Here is a 16,255-nt window from a genome sequence, read left to right on the forward strand (position 1 = left end):
GCTGCAGCTGGGAGGCTACAAACAGCTGCTGCCCTCCCACCCCGGCCCCTGGCCCCAGCCCCAGCTGTCTCCTGGCCCCGGGCTCCGGGAAGGCAACAGGTGCCAGCACTGCGCCCATTGGGGCCAGGGCAGGGGGCAGCAGCTGTTTGTAGCCTCCCGGCTGCAGCTGGCGCTGGTGCTGGCTCTGGTGTAGCTGCTGCTAGCCATGGTGCCCGGGCTGCTTCCAGCAGGGTTGCAACCTCCTAGCCACCTACTGGGAGCAGCCCGGGCTCCCAGCTGGCAGCAGGTACCCAGAGTCAAGGCTGGCTCCAGCCAGAAGGCTGCAAACAGCTCCTGCCTCCCCGCCCCAGCCCCAACGTGTGCCGAGGAAAATGGCCGGGGGTAGCCAACCCCTGTTCTAGGGCTTTGCAAGACAGTTCCCAACAGAATCTATCCATAAGGACCGAACTCCAGGCTAGGGCCCAGGGAGATGTTCTAGGCATTTGTCGCTCTGGCTTGTCATGGGCTGGGTCAGAGCACCAGAATTAAGGGGAAGGATAGCATCCTGTGGTTTTGGAGCCCTACCTGTTGATGCCCAACGAAGGAAAAGAGGAAGCTGCCTGATTCAAATACAGAGGGGACAAGAGATAATCCTGAAGAGGCAGCAAAGGGAGAAGATCACAACAAAGAGCTTGGAGGATTAGGTGGGAGGTTGGAACTAGAGACTTACAAGGGAGCTAGAGAATGGGACTGAGAGTTGGGCTGGGAAGAGAATGATACTCATGAGGCAAGATTAGGAGCCAGGGAGGAGAATGGTAGAGTTAGCTAGTGGTAGGGAGATTGGACAGGGAGCCAGGAGGAGGACAGGGTTGGGCTGAACAAGGAGTATGAGGGAAAGCCAGTATGATGAAGGAGGTGAAAAAGGATAAACTGATCTGATACTCATCAAGGGTGCTTGGAGAGAACTGGGGCTAACTGAGCAGGGACATGGGGCTGAGAAAGCTGAAGATGGAAAACTGGATAAGAATGGAAATAGGATGAAGACCTAGTGGTGAGAAAGAGGCTTTGTCAGAACAGGCAGACAGATTGGAGCCCACAGGAGCACAGTCTGGTCCAGAGCCTGGAATGGATCCCATGACTCTTTAGCATCACTGTTCTTCTCTCAGTCAGTATAGCTGAAATACTGGCAAAGTGCCTCACCTCCCCAAGTGCTGGTCCACGTAGACGATAACCAGCTAGTAGCTGCGTAATGCAACTTATACAGAAAAATTAGGTCCTTTGTGTCTCAACTCAACATTACAAATTAATGGATAATTTTACTTTAATTTTTACCCCAATTACCTTAATCTCTGTGCTTTACTTTGTCATCCATAATATGGAAATAATACTATCCCATCGATCATATGGGTGCTGGAAAAGTAAATTAATATGGTGAGGCAGTCAAGTATTGTAGGAGAGAGCACCGTCGAGAAGCCAGTGAGGACATGAAGAAGTCTCTTCAGAGCAGTGTTTGACTATCATGCAGCAAATTAGTTGGGGAACAACCACTGAACAGCAAGGATAAATGACATAATGATCAGCTGCTCAGGAAGGCCACGTCCAGATGAGCGGGGTTGTGCAGTATGTGGCACCACAGACCCATCTGCTTTAATATTCAATTAGCTTTAGGTAAAGTGCCCCACCACCATTTTGACATGTGGGATGCTGAATACATGAGATGCTAAGGGTGTTTTAATTAGAATGGCTCCCAAGAGCTGCTCTAATTAAAATGACCCTCCCACCCTGGAGCACGTGTATAGGAACCCAATCAGCACCCTGCCCTATAATGAATTATGGTGATTGAATAAAGGTGACATTTCCATTTTAAAGAAAGTTAAATGAACAGTTCACATTATATTATGTTTTGCAGACAACATGACAAATGCATGTATAACTTTCTTTTTGTTATAGTGGTACAACATAAAATTCAACAGATGTATCAGTGAAGTTTGTTTCCGAAAACATTCCAAACAGAAAAGATGCAAGTTATTTTTGACTTTCTCTTTTATTTGCATTTCTTCTGTTTATAATGATATGCTTCCTTGGGTGATGATCAGATATCACAACCATATAGTACATTTCCACTCTTGAGTGACATGGGAGCTCTGCACTTGTAAATGTAACAACTCTTTGCAAATATTCATTTCTGGCTGGCCATGCATTTGGGCTCAAAACATATTTTAGAAATTATAGTACATGCATTGTTATTTTGACCTTTCTAGTACCTTACTGAAATTGTTTGAATTGCTGGTCAGTATATTATTCCCCACAGACTAAAGAAAATGTAAAGGATAAGGCAACTGAGGACAAATGGAGACAACTCTGATATTTCACAAAGCATTGCAAACATTGAAGTCCACAAATGTATAAAACGGAGTAGATTATACTAATCCCATTGTAACTTTGTAGTAAAGAATCTGAAGAGCACTAAATTGTGGGTGATAGAGTTTTACTGGTCTGATTTAAAGTAAAAAATGACAAAAATCCAGAGATTTTGTTAATGGTGGAAGTTCCAGTCAAGAAGCATTTAGCTGTAATTCTGGAATTAGCTGTGAGGGAAATTCCAACAAGTTATCAGTTCCAGTAATAAATCAGTTTATGAACTTTCTTGTTTAATTTTCTGCTGAAGAATCTGCAGCTGACTATGATCCAACAAAAGCTACATATACAGAAATGGTCCTTTTCTGTCAACACACATAGCACTGGGTTTTTCATCATTCACAAAAACATAACTAGGGAACCTTAGATTTTTTTTCTTTTTAACTTGGTCTGTAATTTGTAAAACAGCTGCTAGTTTAATGGCAGAGCTATTTAGCTGGTAAAATTACCTATCAAAGAAATAACTTATGTTATCCTTTTGCAATAATTGTAATTTATTTCTAACTACCAGTCATTTTCCTAGTGAATGGAAGGCAGCCAAGGTCATCCTGTGTTTCATTCTGCCCATAAATCATTAGTTTGCAACTGTCTCCTGATTTTTATTGTTACCAACAATGGCCAAACTAATGGACATAAACATTGGATTGTGTCCCAGTGGCAGATGAGTTTTAGGGCAGGGCATTCTGTGCAGACAGCACTAATAGAATTGAGCAAAATTATTGCTACTGTATTAGACAAGAGCAAGTTTCTGGCTGAAGTGTTCATTGATCTCTCTCTGAGGCTATGTCAATTATATTCTGTTGCTGGACATTTAAAGAGAAGCAGCGTATGATTCACTACAGTGCTCCCTTCTTGATTCTTGTATGCACATTGTAAAACAAAGATAGCCAACCTGCGGCATGCATGCCACAAGTTGCATGGGCAGCCTTTGTGCATGGTATGTGGTCCATGGCAGGGAGCGGGGGACAGGGAGGCAGCACAGGGAGGCAGCACAGCAGAAGATATGACAGGGAGCAGAAATCAGAACAGCAGATGGTGCAGGGATCACAGGACATAGAGCAGAAAGCTGAGCAACAGATTGAGCAGAGGAAGGGAATCAGAATGCACTCTAGGAGGTCACAGGGCTTAATCTGTGGCATGCCTGCCAGAAAGGTTGATATGCACTGTTGTGAAACATGAGAGAGGATAAGTGGCACTTTTTATAAATCTGCTCACAGATTCACAGAAGTTTAGGGCTGGAAGGACCTTGTGATATCATCGAGTCCAGCCCTCCTGCTCTGGACAGGAAAGACTGCTGGGGTCAAATAGCAAAGTGTGCATGCAGTCTCTTTTTGAAGATCTCCAGGGTAGGTGCCTTCACCAGCCCTGTTGGGAGTCTATTCCAGAGTCTGGTCACATGAACTGTGAAGAAGTTTTTCCTTATATCCAGTCTGAAACCTTCTCAGCCCCATATATGTCATATGAATGTAGATGTTTCTTAGAATTCCATATTGGTCTCTGTCATTTTCTCTGTTTATAGGCATTGTGTTATGTAGCAATATGCAGTGTAATACACCGTCATTCGTGGCCTTTTGTTTCCTAGCACTGTGTTACTAAGTGAGTGTTACCCCATGATACACAACTAATTTAACAAAGAATAAGATATTTTAAATTCCCCAACAAAGTAGTCATGAGCTTTACCTCCAAAACTGACAGCTTGGTTATGATTCCCTTTTGTTCAGCTATAATGAAAGGATTGAACAGTTTCAAAAGCCAGTCAAAATTTAAAGGCAATTTCTCTCAAATATAGCTACCCACCAAAACACAGACTTAAAAAATTAAAGCCTTAAGACAGTGCTTAATCTTCTGTCTTAAAATGTACACAGCCAATGAGATCATTATTCCATGCATAGTCTGTGATGGTCAGAAATGCTGCTCTCAGTTTTGTACAAGAAAAAGGATAAATAAAAAAATACAGAGGAGATACTTCTCTGAAAATAATCAGTAATCCCTTTTCTTCAATACAAGAGTATTGTCAGCTATACATATAACATTTACAACTCAGGACAAGTTGCTACAGTTAGGGGGTCTGGACCCAATGATCTGTAAGTTCCCTTCCAACCCGTAAAAAGCATGAAACATAAATTCAATATAAAGGTAGTCAGCTTTCACTGTTGGACAAACTGTATAGTTACTTTACACCAATAATATAGCCTGAGTGTTATGTGGACCATTAATACAAGACACTGGACTCATCTTCAGCAGTAGAAAAGCCGTCATACATAGAGGGTGTGTCTACATGTGAAATTAATGTGATTCAATAAATTCTGGCACACATTGTGCCAGAGTTTATTGCTCCCAGGCGCCATGTTTACACATGCACCTGGGACTGCAGTATGTTGAGCCGGTTCAGAGAAGCCCCAGGTGGCAGGGAGTCCAGGAGGTCAGCCTGTTAGCCCAAAGCTGCTCCAACCCAGCTCAGCATGATGCAGAGGGGCTGGCTAGGGCACAAAGGTGCTCCAGCGTGGGGCCAGCCAGCATGCAGCCCCCACACTGAAGCACCCTCCTGCCCCAGCCAGTCCCATCAGCATCTATGCATGCTTTGCTTTACGCTAAAGAGCACCACTGCAGGAGGGTAGGTATATTTACAAATAATAGCCTATGGTGGCATTTATTAGCTTACTGTAGTCCAGTAGGACTGCACCTCCAAACACAGAGACTTTGTTGTAGAGCTAATTAGACCACTCTTCAGTAAACATCTCGTGTAGACGCATCCACAGGGTAGTATTTTACTCTTGCTTTCCACTGTTGGATATGATTGCCCAAGGTTCAGACTAACAGTGAAGTGAATTCTAGAAGGTGACCCTTGTTTCAAAAGGGGGAGAGATCATCTGCATAATCATTTATTTTGTTGCGTGGGTTTCAATCAAGTATAAGAGTCATCAGTATATATATCTAACTTCTTATACATCTTTGTGTACTATTATACATACACACCATTGAAGCCAGTGGAACTGCTAATATATACCAGCTCAGGATATGACTCTTTTTTCCCTTTAACTCCCCCTCTAATAGTCTACATTTGATCTTTAGTCCAACTGAACCAACAAAGGGGCAAGGGTAGAAATAGGACAGACATGAGGATCATATTTTCAGAGAGCAGTAAAGGCATTCACATATGATTGCTAAAGGGAATCAGGTGTGCATATGCTTTTCCTGCTTGGTCAATAGAAAAGTCAAACTTTCCATACTGCCTGAGACAGCAAGTGTAGATTTCAGGAATAAGTAAAACTAGGTCTTCTGTTCTTTGGCATTAGCAGATATGTCCTCTGCAGGAATGGCAACGTGCGTGTGTGTAGTTTTGTCTTTTGAACATAAGATGGCAGTAAAGCCATTCTGTTGTTTTACTTTACAGAAAGTAATCTACAGCTCACCTTGAGTTATTCTGTTGTTCGCTCTGTTTGTGATCCGGTTTCACCCACCAGTCAGAATATTCATCTTTAATTTTTTAAAAATATATATTTATTTGTTATATATTATTCTTCACGTTTATTTTTTCACTTTGTTTTATGATTTGTTTTGAGGAACTGCAGTTGCCTAGTGATGAGAATACAGAAGCATAAGTCAGGAGACCTAGTGTCTTATGCCCTTTTCTGCCATATATCTTTTGTGTAACATTGGCTCTATGTGCTTTGCCTGTTTCCCCATCAGTAAAATGGAGAAATTTTTTCCTATGTTATGGGTGTTGCACAATTTAACCAATGCTTGTAAGATGCTTTGTATTTATTGTGCTACAGAAGTGCAACGTGGCAATATAATTTTATTTTGTTTACTTGTTAATAGTATCAGCTGTTTGCTTTTTAAAACACCACAAATCAAAATTATGTTACTTTTTACAATCTATAATGGAAAAGAACATCTTGTATTCAGCTTTTAGGTGCAGATCTTGTAATGCTTTTTTGTTTTCAGGTGCTCCATACAGGTAAAGACTTTCCTAAGACCAAAAGGCCATCAGTTGCCTAAGTCATGTTGACTTTCAGGTAGAATTGGATACCTGAGTATTTTTTTAAACTTTTAAAAACTTCCTCCATAAGTTGTTCCTCACTTCAGATTTCTGTGTGATATTTGTTAAAGAGGGAATCATGAGATTTTGTTGTTTTGTTTTTAGTATGTGCTGTCATAAAGATTCAAAATTGAAAGCTGAAATTCCCTATTGTCTCTGCCCATTATAGTGCAAGGAAAACAGAGAAATAAAATCCTGTGAGTAGCCAGTGAAATGTGAAAGCTCCCAGCTGTACATTACTAATTGATACTGGAGTTAATGGAAAGTCAGTGTCACAACCTGGCTGCTGAAGTTAAGGTGCTATTGTGGAAGGATTTATTGGGCCCAGTCCACTTCTGTCTTGGGTGTTAGGTAGCTTAAGAAACCTCCACTGTCAGTACCTGTGCTGGAGTCATAGACAGACTCACCACACAGATGTGAGCCTTAGCCAGACAGATGTGATCCACTGGTTCACAGTATGGGCTCATACTGTGAACCAGTGAATCATTGCAGATTTTAGACAGTCATGCTGAATCCTAAGTGGTAGCTTTAAAAAGAGGACTCAGTGAAGTGTACCATATGAAATGAGCCAAGTGCTGCCTAACATGGAATGAACTAGACCAGCCCACATTTTATACTCTTGACAGTGCAGTGGATTTGAGTCAGCATCTCAGTGGTGAAGGCAGGAGCCATATTCCGTTAGCTAATGTGTCCCTTCACATAAGTTTTTAAGCATTAAGGTGCTAATTTCCATTCAGCTGCAAATGTGTAGTGACAGGTGCATTACAGTATATGCTTGGTAACACGTCTCCCCTGCTGTATGGTGTTTTTACAGGCCTTTGGTGAAAGGAGGCACAACACTGCATTTCAAATGCTTTAACCTCCTATTTCACTCATTTTCTTTCCCCACTCACTATACCTGAAATTTAATTTCTATGGAACGGTCCCTTACATCTCAGTCTCATAAGAGGGAGGGACCCAGTGCAGCTCTCCCTCAAAAGCATGGGAGCTTACATGCGGGGTTTATAACATGGGAAGAGGATTACGTGAATCCTTGTAGCTGAGAAGAAAATGTCCAGGCCCTTTCCTGTCCCTGCTGAGAGAGACATTAATATCTCCTCACAGAGGGAGTGCGGCTGTCAGTCGTGGTGAGATACAGTGTGCCTGTGAGATTGCTGCTTTCTGTCCTCCTTCTTTTGATCATTGTCCCTATCATTATACACAGTGCTATCTACCCTGACATGTTAAAAATCATAACAATGAGGTCAAATCTGCACCTTTCCCTGCAGCTCTAGAGGGCCCTTTCTGGGTTTGAGGAAAGAGGTCCCAATTAATGGCAAACCTATGCAGGGGCTGTTTCCACATTTTTTGAAAAGATATATTTGGGGGAATCAGCTGGTAAGACTTCCCCCTCCACCAGGCAGTGGGTGGGGAGAGCAGGAGTGCTACCACTACTGGGCGTCTGAGGAGGAAACTCCAGCTCCGTGGACTCCCTCAGGTCAAGCCCCAGTTTATTCTGGCTGTGTGTCAAGAAGAGAATTTGCTGTAAGTGCAGGCCTTAAAACAGCAAACTGGACACTATGCCAAGTCTCCTGTGAATAATGATTTTCAGGTGGCTTTTTTTTGTACCACATTGTTTTATGTTGTGTATTTTCTCTTTCCCCTCCAGTTTGAAATTAGGCAGTTGAGAGCCCACCTCGCTCAGCAAGATCTGGATCTGGCTGCTGAGAGAGAGGCTGCCCTGCAAGTCCCTCACGTGCTGAACCAGCAGAGCAGCAATAGATATAAGGTAGTGGCAACTGGGGACTCGGATGATGAAGCCACAGAGAACATCACTGAGTTGCGGCCTGCACGAGGTGAGTCCTGTCTACGTGCTGTCTACCAGCTAGTACTGCTGCTTTCTTACATGGAGTTATTGAATTTGCTGAATAATTTTCCCTTTAAAAGTGAATTGATTACTTTCCCTGAGGACTGTATTTTCCCATTATTGCAAGAAAGCTACGTCTGCTTCAGAGTGGCAGATGATGTTCTGTTTATGAACAAATTCCAGCCAGAGCCAATAAAATGACCATGGAAGAAAATGACTGTGATGCACCTTCTCCAGCATTCTGATTATTATATCCATCAAGCGCTGAAGTGCAGCAGCCAAGTCAGAATTGGCAAAGATTATTCACTTGGTGATAAAAGCATGGAAATCAGGAAGAAAGTAGAAAAACTTTGTCAGATTTGGGGGCCTCTGCATATTTGTGATTTAGAGAATCTAAGGCAGTTTGGGACTGATGTCATACCTCACATCTGCTACCAGCTGGTAGCAGATATGTGATGTGTAACAACCTTTAGCAACCTGGTAGTTCAGAACTCAACCAGCATTAATGACAGTAAAGCATTCTTTATTATGATTTCAGTATTAACAAATTAATTCTGTTGGGCCAGATTTGTGTGCGAGGTAAATCTAATTAATGTCACTGAATTTACATTGGGGATTAATTTTACCTATAATGCCAATAATTAATTCAGTTTTAAGTGTGGTCACACATTGGAGGTGTTTGGAGGGAAGGGAAGGCCAGTTCCACTCCTTAACCATCTTCCATGTACTTTTTAGACTTTCTCTGGCATTGCTGTATGGTGATCTGAGTGGGATGGTGATCAGACTTTAGCAAAGAGGTCGTTTTTACACATGCCCCAGGGATAAGGAGGGTAGTGGTGCTGGAGCTGCTCTAATTAAAGTGCCTGCAGGATCTTGTGCTTTCACTAAAGCTTATTGAACGAGGTCTAGTTAAAGTGGCCTGCTGCCATTTGAAGCACAGAGATGCTGATGCATGAGACGCGGAAACCGCTGCAGAGCACTAATTAGCATTCTCCAGCAGACTCAATTAATTGAGTCTACTCTGAGGTGCTGTAAATACAGCCTCCCTGCATGTCTATAGGCACCCGGAGAATGGCAATACCGATCTCTGAAGTAGAGCAGGGGTCAGCAACCAATGGCCTGCAGGCAAGATTCAGCCCACAAACCATTTGGTCCATCCCACAGATGTGGGGCTTCTGCAGTCAGATTGACCCAGTTTGGGTCAGAGGTGGATGGGTCCACGGCGGGCAAGTGGGCTTTAGGACCCAGCTACCACTGCTGCTTTTCCCTGTAGCAGCATGGGAAGTGTGTCTGCAGCCAGTGTTCATGTCTGTGGTGACAGGGGAAAGACCTCTGCCACCACAGGGAAAACTGTCAGCTGCCGACACTGTCCCCAGGTGGGTGCTGGGAGAAGCAGTGGCAGCTGTAGCTAGGTCCACCTCTGACCTGAACTGGGTCAGTCTAGCCTGAAGCCTGAACAGGTTGCTGACCCCTAAAGTTGAGCATCACCTGGCACCCTATTTTCAGTCAAATTCCACAGAATTCAAGGAAGAAAGCAGTTTCCAGTATTTTTCAAACAATTCTCTTTTCTCTGGTAAATATGAACTAGTAACAATGAAACAAGTTAGAAATACCAGCTTTATTTATTTATTTATTTACTAATTTACATGTCTGATCACAGTTTACCTCTTACGTATTTCAGCTTTCAAACTTTGTAGTTTGAAAACTGGAAGCAGAAGGTTGATAGCCCATAAAATGCATTTCCACCCTTTTCAGAGGTACAATTTCAGAGGTTTGCCCAGGTGAATATATCATAACTTATGCGTGTGTGTCTTGAGGGTTGGTTACATTTGGAACTGAACAGAGTTGTGCACTTTATAAGTAGGTTTGCCAAAATTATCGTGCTTCTGACATTCATCTTAAAAAATCTTCAGCTACATAAATTCTAACTTTCAGGCTACCACAAGCACCCATTATTTGTGTCTCCTTATAAAATACTGGTTATGCATGCAGCATGGTAGGCACATAACTGAAAGAATTCATTTCTGAAATCAGTTAGATTACACAGTTGCTTACAGATTCCTTGTCACTGAAGCTGTGAAAATACACATTAGCTGATGATCAAAATAATTGCTATTTTTCATGCTCTATTCTTGGTTACCATAGTGCTATGTTAGATTCAAATTAGGAATCTAAAATTAATTTTAACTCCAGTGTAAAGAAAAGTATTGTTACAAATTATATGAATATTATCTACAAACAAAAATCTGGCTTACTATTATGTTCAATTCTTGACTTCGCACCCTAATGTGGAAGCACCAATTTTAAGATTGTCCTCCACGCTGAATTAGGCAGGGGTCCTTTTAGGAAAAATAGCATGTGATTATGTCATTAAAGACTATCATAATACATATATGTAAAAGGGATCCAAATAAGATTGCATGTACAAACCATAAATCTGGCATTTCAAAACTTTCAAGTACATGACTTTGCAAGCCAAAGAACATGAATTTAATGCAATTTTTACGTGTTTAATTTCCTGGATTATATTTAACAGGAAGAGGTAAATACAAACTATGAACTAATGGAAGTTATGAACTAATTCCCCCCTCATGTTTCATCATCATCATCAGTATTTGAGTCCTGAACCATTAATGTTGCTGTTCAGATTGATATAGTATCAGCTCCAGGACTGGCTATATTAATTGGCAACAGGAGAAGGCTGTTATCCTAGGGGAAGAAGATAGACCATTGGGACCATGTATTAGCTCAGCCAACCTTATCTTCCTATCTCCTCCCAACCTCACTCTTTGCAGCTATTCCAGTATGTCTGAAGCATTCCTAGCACAAAATATGCTGCTACTGTGGTAGTCTGGTCAGTTATTATTGTGGCAGAGTGCCAGAATTGTCCTGAATTGCGCAGTGGTTGCTTTCAATTGAATGCATCTCAGCAAAACCTGAATGTAGTTTCAGGGGAGAAAGAAAGGGCAGTTCTTCTGCACCTAGCATTGGGAGGGCAAGGAAGGCAGGTAAATTTACTGTGTACTTGCTCTCCCCTACTCTGCTTCTGGTAGACCTCCCTGCATTCTAGGGAAGGAAGAGCCTTCCTGATGTATAACTCTGCAGAACCAAAGACACTCTTAGGTGTATTCTTTACATCCTTACCCCTTATGCCCCAAAACAGTGGCTCTGCTATATGCAAGGCCTTCTGCAGCCCTTGGTCTGGAGCTGAATGCCTGTGGTGTTGTTCTATAGCATTTTACTTTGGCACAAGGACTGCATGCTGCAAAATATCCTGTGTGTTAAATGGCATTTTATCTATGCCTACACCCAGCTCTGCCCTTTATTAAGAATCCTGCCTTGCCAGAATTACTTTTGATCAGACTAACATGTTTGGTTCATATCAGAGCAACTGGGAGCTATGAAAAATGTACAGAGAATGGGATAGCGTGGCTAGCATGCTACTGTGCTGACCCTGTTTTATCAGCCCCAGGTCAAGAACTTCACAGGTTTGGAGAGCCCTGGATTCTGCCAAGCCTAGGGGCTTTACTTGGCTGAAGAATATAACACATGAGAAAATGGGACATTCCCTCCCAAGCTAATCTTACTTCTCCTGTCCATAAGAAACAATGGAAACATTCAGTATGAACTGCTTTACCATGAAGGGTTACAGCATAAAAAAGCATTCAGACTTTTGCTCATTTCCCTACATGTGAGTTTTATGGGACAGTGCATAAGTTAAAGCTCCCCAGGGGCAGCTCTAGCTTGCACTTTGGTATTTACACTGGATTTTGTGCAACCATTTACTACAGCATTCAATAAAATAAGTCAGGTAACCCCTGCATCACGTGGTACACATGGCACCTCTGGGACCCAGACTTCCACAAAGAAATGCAGTATATACCTACACCTGGAGAATACTGTATGTGCTAACAGCTTTGGTATCTTTCAGCTCACTCTTTCAACTCTTTTTTTTCACCTCTGCACAACTGCTTCTTACTTTTCTTTGTTTCTACAGTGAGCTAATTGCTGGGGGAAGCATGGGAGAGTGAAGTGCTATGTCTATACCATAGCCAAGGGCACTTGAAAGCTTTCCAGAACAGTCCTGGCAATCTGACTTTTGCTTGTTCCGGAAAGCCTGCATCTTTCAGGTGATAAGGTTATGAGATCTCCATGGCCAAATCAGTCTTATGCTAAGACTTTGAATAATGTCTCAGTTGCTTTATTAGCATATTTTGGTGTCCATCAGGTCAGGTCACTGGAAAGTGAACTACCACAGGCTGCTTTCTGGGCTAGTTTGGCCAAGAGATGCAGGAAACATTTCCTCTTTAAATGTGCTTTAAATGTAGATTTTACTTAAAATATTCCACCAAAATGATTTTTAAAGCAGACAAATATAGAGATTAAAGTGTAGACTTCAGCATGTAAGTAGTAGGGTATTCAATCGATTGATTTGGAAAGAGCTAAACATGAATACTGGTATATGTCAAGTCCTTTTTAGGAGTTGTACCATCATTCATTGCCTAATGATAAAAGAAATATTCTATGTTTCCCTGTCATCTGTCTTTCTCTCAGAAAAAGAGTGATGATCCAATAGCAAAAATTATTCTATCTGTTCATTATAAAGGTCAGTTGCTTTCTTCTTTGTTAAATTCATGACTCATATAATATATAACTGGTCAGTCAGAACATCTACTGTTTTCTGCTTAGATATTCTCCTGCACAAATCATTTTTAAAGCTTAAGATACAAAGTTCCAGACATCAGGGAATGCCAAGTTCACAATGCCCCATATAGCTATTAATACTTCCTTCCAAAATTTATTATTCTTTAATCTCTCCCATAATATATGAATTACAGTCCCTGGTGGAAATTCCACATTTTCCTGCATATATCATTTCAATCTTTGAAATTCTACAATACTGACATAGTTTAAAATTAATACACAGCCCTTATATTCGTTTGGGCAAAAAGAGAATCCCAGCTCTGTTACTTTCCATTGCAGGAAAGTTATTTTAGATATTCTGAGCCAAATTTCCATTTTTATGAGGTTGGCAATGAAGTTTTTACTTCTGGGAAAAAGATAATAGTGCTGCAATTTATAAGCGTGGTTGGAGAAAAGTAAAGCTTGTTGTACCCACTGGTCCCTATTCTTATACACATCTTCATCAAAGCAAGCAAAGAAAATGGGGTTTGGTGGATATGAACAATTGAGCGCTTCAGAGGGTCTACATTAGGATTATTTTCATCCAGGCAAAAAAACAATTAAACCATTATGAGGTAAGGGATTTTACTAACCACTCCTTGTAGCATTCATTCAGTTATATGGATCAGATCTGGCTTTCAAATAAAGCCAGTTAACTTTGGTGCTCATGTGTTTGTGCTCACCCACAGTAATCAGTGGGAGTTCTGTGTATATGGAACAACAAATGGCAGGAAAAGAATAGCTACTTTTTAAGATGACTGTCAGAATAAATAATATCTGAATTACAGTGGGCTAGCATGCTAGAATGCTGTGCTACACCAATTCACTGTATCCATACAAAACAGAGTTTGACTGCTTTGTATGTGTGTGACCCAGGACATACAGTGATTTGTTAATCCACATGCTCCAGTCATTCAGAAGAGTGGGTAGGAGTCGTGGAGCTTAATCCTCAAAAAAGCACTTCCCTAAATTCTACACATTGATGTACTAGGGACATTATTGAACTGTGTGTTAATGCTATGAAAGCCTTTATGTTTGCAGAAGCAGTGGGCATTTAATTAACTGTATGAATTTAAAGGGCCCTGTTTTAATTCAGTGGCCATGGTGTTAAGTGTGCACTTGTCAGGGAAAGGAACATACAACTTCGAAGGTACCTCCGGAGTCATTGTATCTGTTCCACTATTATCACAGACACTGTCACATAATCCATTTCTTAAGTTATCAGGCTTTAACAAGTGTGGGGGCTGAGGGGTTGCCCCCACTACTCCTATTGGAAGGCTGTTCCAGAACCTCAGGCTAGAAACCCTCTAATTTCCAACCTATATTTATTCATGGCCAGTTGATACACACTTGTTCTTGTGCCAAAATTTTTATTTAACTTAAATAGTCCTTTTCTCTTCCTGGTGTTTTACCTCTCTGGTATATTCATAAACAACAATCATGTCTCCACTCAGACTCAATTTTCTAAGCTAAGTAAACCAAGCTGTGTAGTTGTCTCTTAGTAGCTGGCTTCTCCGTTCCCCCAGTCATCCTAGCAGCCCTTGTCAGCATCTGTTTTCATCTGTGTTCATCTTTCTTGAACGAGGAACCAGAATTGCACGTGGCATTTCAGATGAGCTTGTGCCTGTGCCTTGTACAATGACATTAATACTGTCCTATCTCTTCTAGAAACATCTTAATTAATACAGTTTAGGATTTCATTGACCTCATTTAGTGTAAACTGAATTAACACTTCGAATAAACACACAATTCTCTTGCAGATTTATTTACTAAAACTAGGAACAAAGTCATTTGCCTGTCAGTCACTTTTAGAGCTTTTTCTGCTACCCCAATATCTGCTTATTAAGGAGGAGCTGCTGTTTGTCTTAGAATTTTCCAACCCAACAACCTCTCCACCTCTCAGGTATATTTTTTACTGTGAATCATTTCTCTGGTCCCCTGTAGCAACCAACCTTGACATTTCTGTCAATACAGATGCAGCCGCTCCTCCCAAGCTCTCACACATGCTTCCAGTCTCTGCAGAGACTGAAAATTCATTTGAATGGAAAACTACAGCTGGCATTAATGTGAGAATCATCTTCACAAAGCAAGCAGCCATACCTTGTCATGAATCCAAAGATGCATCTCAAGCCAATCCAGAGAGGTGATACTCCCCTTCCATGTGACTTTGGTCAGGCTGCAATTGGAGTACTGCGTCCAGTACTGGGTGCCGCACTTTAAAAAGGATGTGGCCAGCCTGGAGAGGGTTCAGAGGAGGGCCACCCACTTGGTGAGAGGGAAACAGGACAGGCCCTATGAGGAGAGACTGAGGGACCTGAAACTGTTCAGCCTCAGCAAGAGAAGGCTGAGGGGGGACCTGGTGTCTGCCTACAAATTCATCAGGGGAGATGGACAGCAAATAGGTAGAGCCCTTTTCTCCCCAGCACCACCTGGGGTGATGAGGAACAATGGTAATAAGCTGGTGGAGAATAGGTTTAGGTTAGAGATCAGAAGGCAATATTTTACAGTTAAGGTGGGCAAAATCTGGAACCAGCTTCCCAAGGAAGTGGTCCTCGCCCCTACCTTGGGCAAATTCAAGAGGAGGTTGAATGATCACCTGTCTGGGGTCTTGTGAACCCAGCATTCATTCCTGCCTGGGGCAGGAGGTCAGGCTAGGTGATCTGTTCAGGTCCCTCCTGACCCTAGCTACTATGAAACTAAGCAGAAAGAAGTCTTCTCCTGAAGAACCTCAGCTACCCAAACATGTCCCACTGGTGCATATGTTTCATGCCATTAGTGTGAAAGAGAAGCTTGCTAGTGCCAGTGAGGTAGAGAATATGAAATTCCACTCAAGTCATCCTGAAACCCATTTAGGAGGCCCAATATAGCATATCAAGGAAAGGGTGTTCATATGATCTCATGGCTGCAGATGTTTTCATTATAAATTGATAACAGCAACACTAGCCTGGAGGTGGGGTCAGTTCTAGAGTTTGAGGAAGGGGACTTTGCATGGATGAAATTAAAAGGTTCTGAACCACCAGAGGTACATTGGAAATAAACAGGATTGTACCAGTTCATGTGCATTTCTGACGTGCTGGTTATTAGAAAGTAATTTCTAAGTAGGAAGGTAGTTAAGTACTGGGAGAGATTATCTGGAGAGGTTGTGGAATCCATCACTGGAAACCGCTGGGCAATTTGGTGGTTGCGTCAGAGGAGAAAGCGGACCTCTTTAACCAATTCTTCACCTCCGTTTTCTTGTGCAGGGACCGGGACTTCCCTGCTGTGATAGAAGCCGGACTCGAGGGGAT

The 16,255-nt window shown here is 42.0% G+C and overlaps 1 protein-coding gene across 3 annotated transcripts in view; it reads left to right on the plus strand.

Annotated features, from left to right (window-relative positions):
• TMEM266 (transmembrane protein 266) overlaps window positions 1–16,255 on the plus strand; it is a 254,377-nt gene that overhangs the window by 222,328 nt on the left and 15,794 nt on the right. For all 3 annotated transcript variants that reach the window (XM_019504414.1, XM_019504412.1, XM_019504413.1), the window contains one exon: window positions 8,088–8,274. In XM_019504414.1, coding sequence (XP_019359959.1) covers window positions 8,088–8,274 — 187 coding nt within the window. The remainder of the gene's footprint in view (window positions 1–8,087; window positions 8,275–16,255) is intronic.

The sequence above is a fragment of the Gavialis gangeticus genome, unplaced genomic scaffold, assembly GCF_001723915.1.
Source record: "Gavialis gangeticus isolate Ggan-Ray unplaced genomic scaffold, GavGan_comp1, whole genome shotgun sequence".
NCBI lineage: Eukaryota > Metazoa > Chordata > Crocodylia > Gavialidae > Gavialis > Gavialis gangeticus.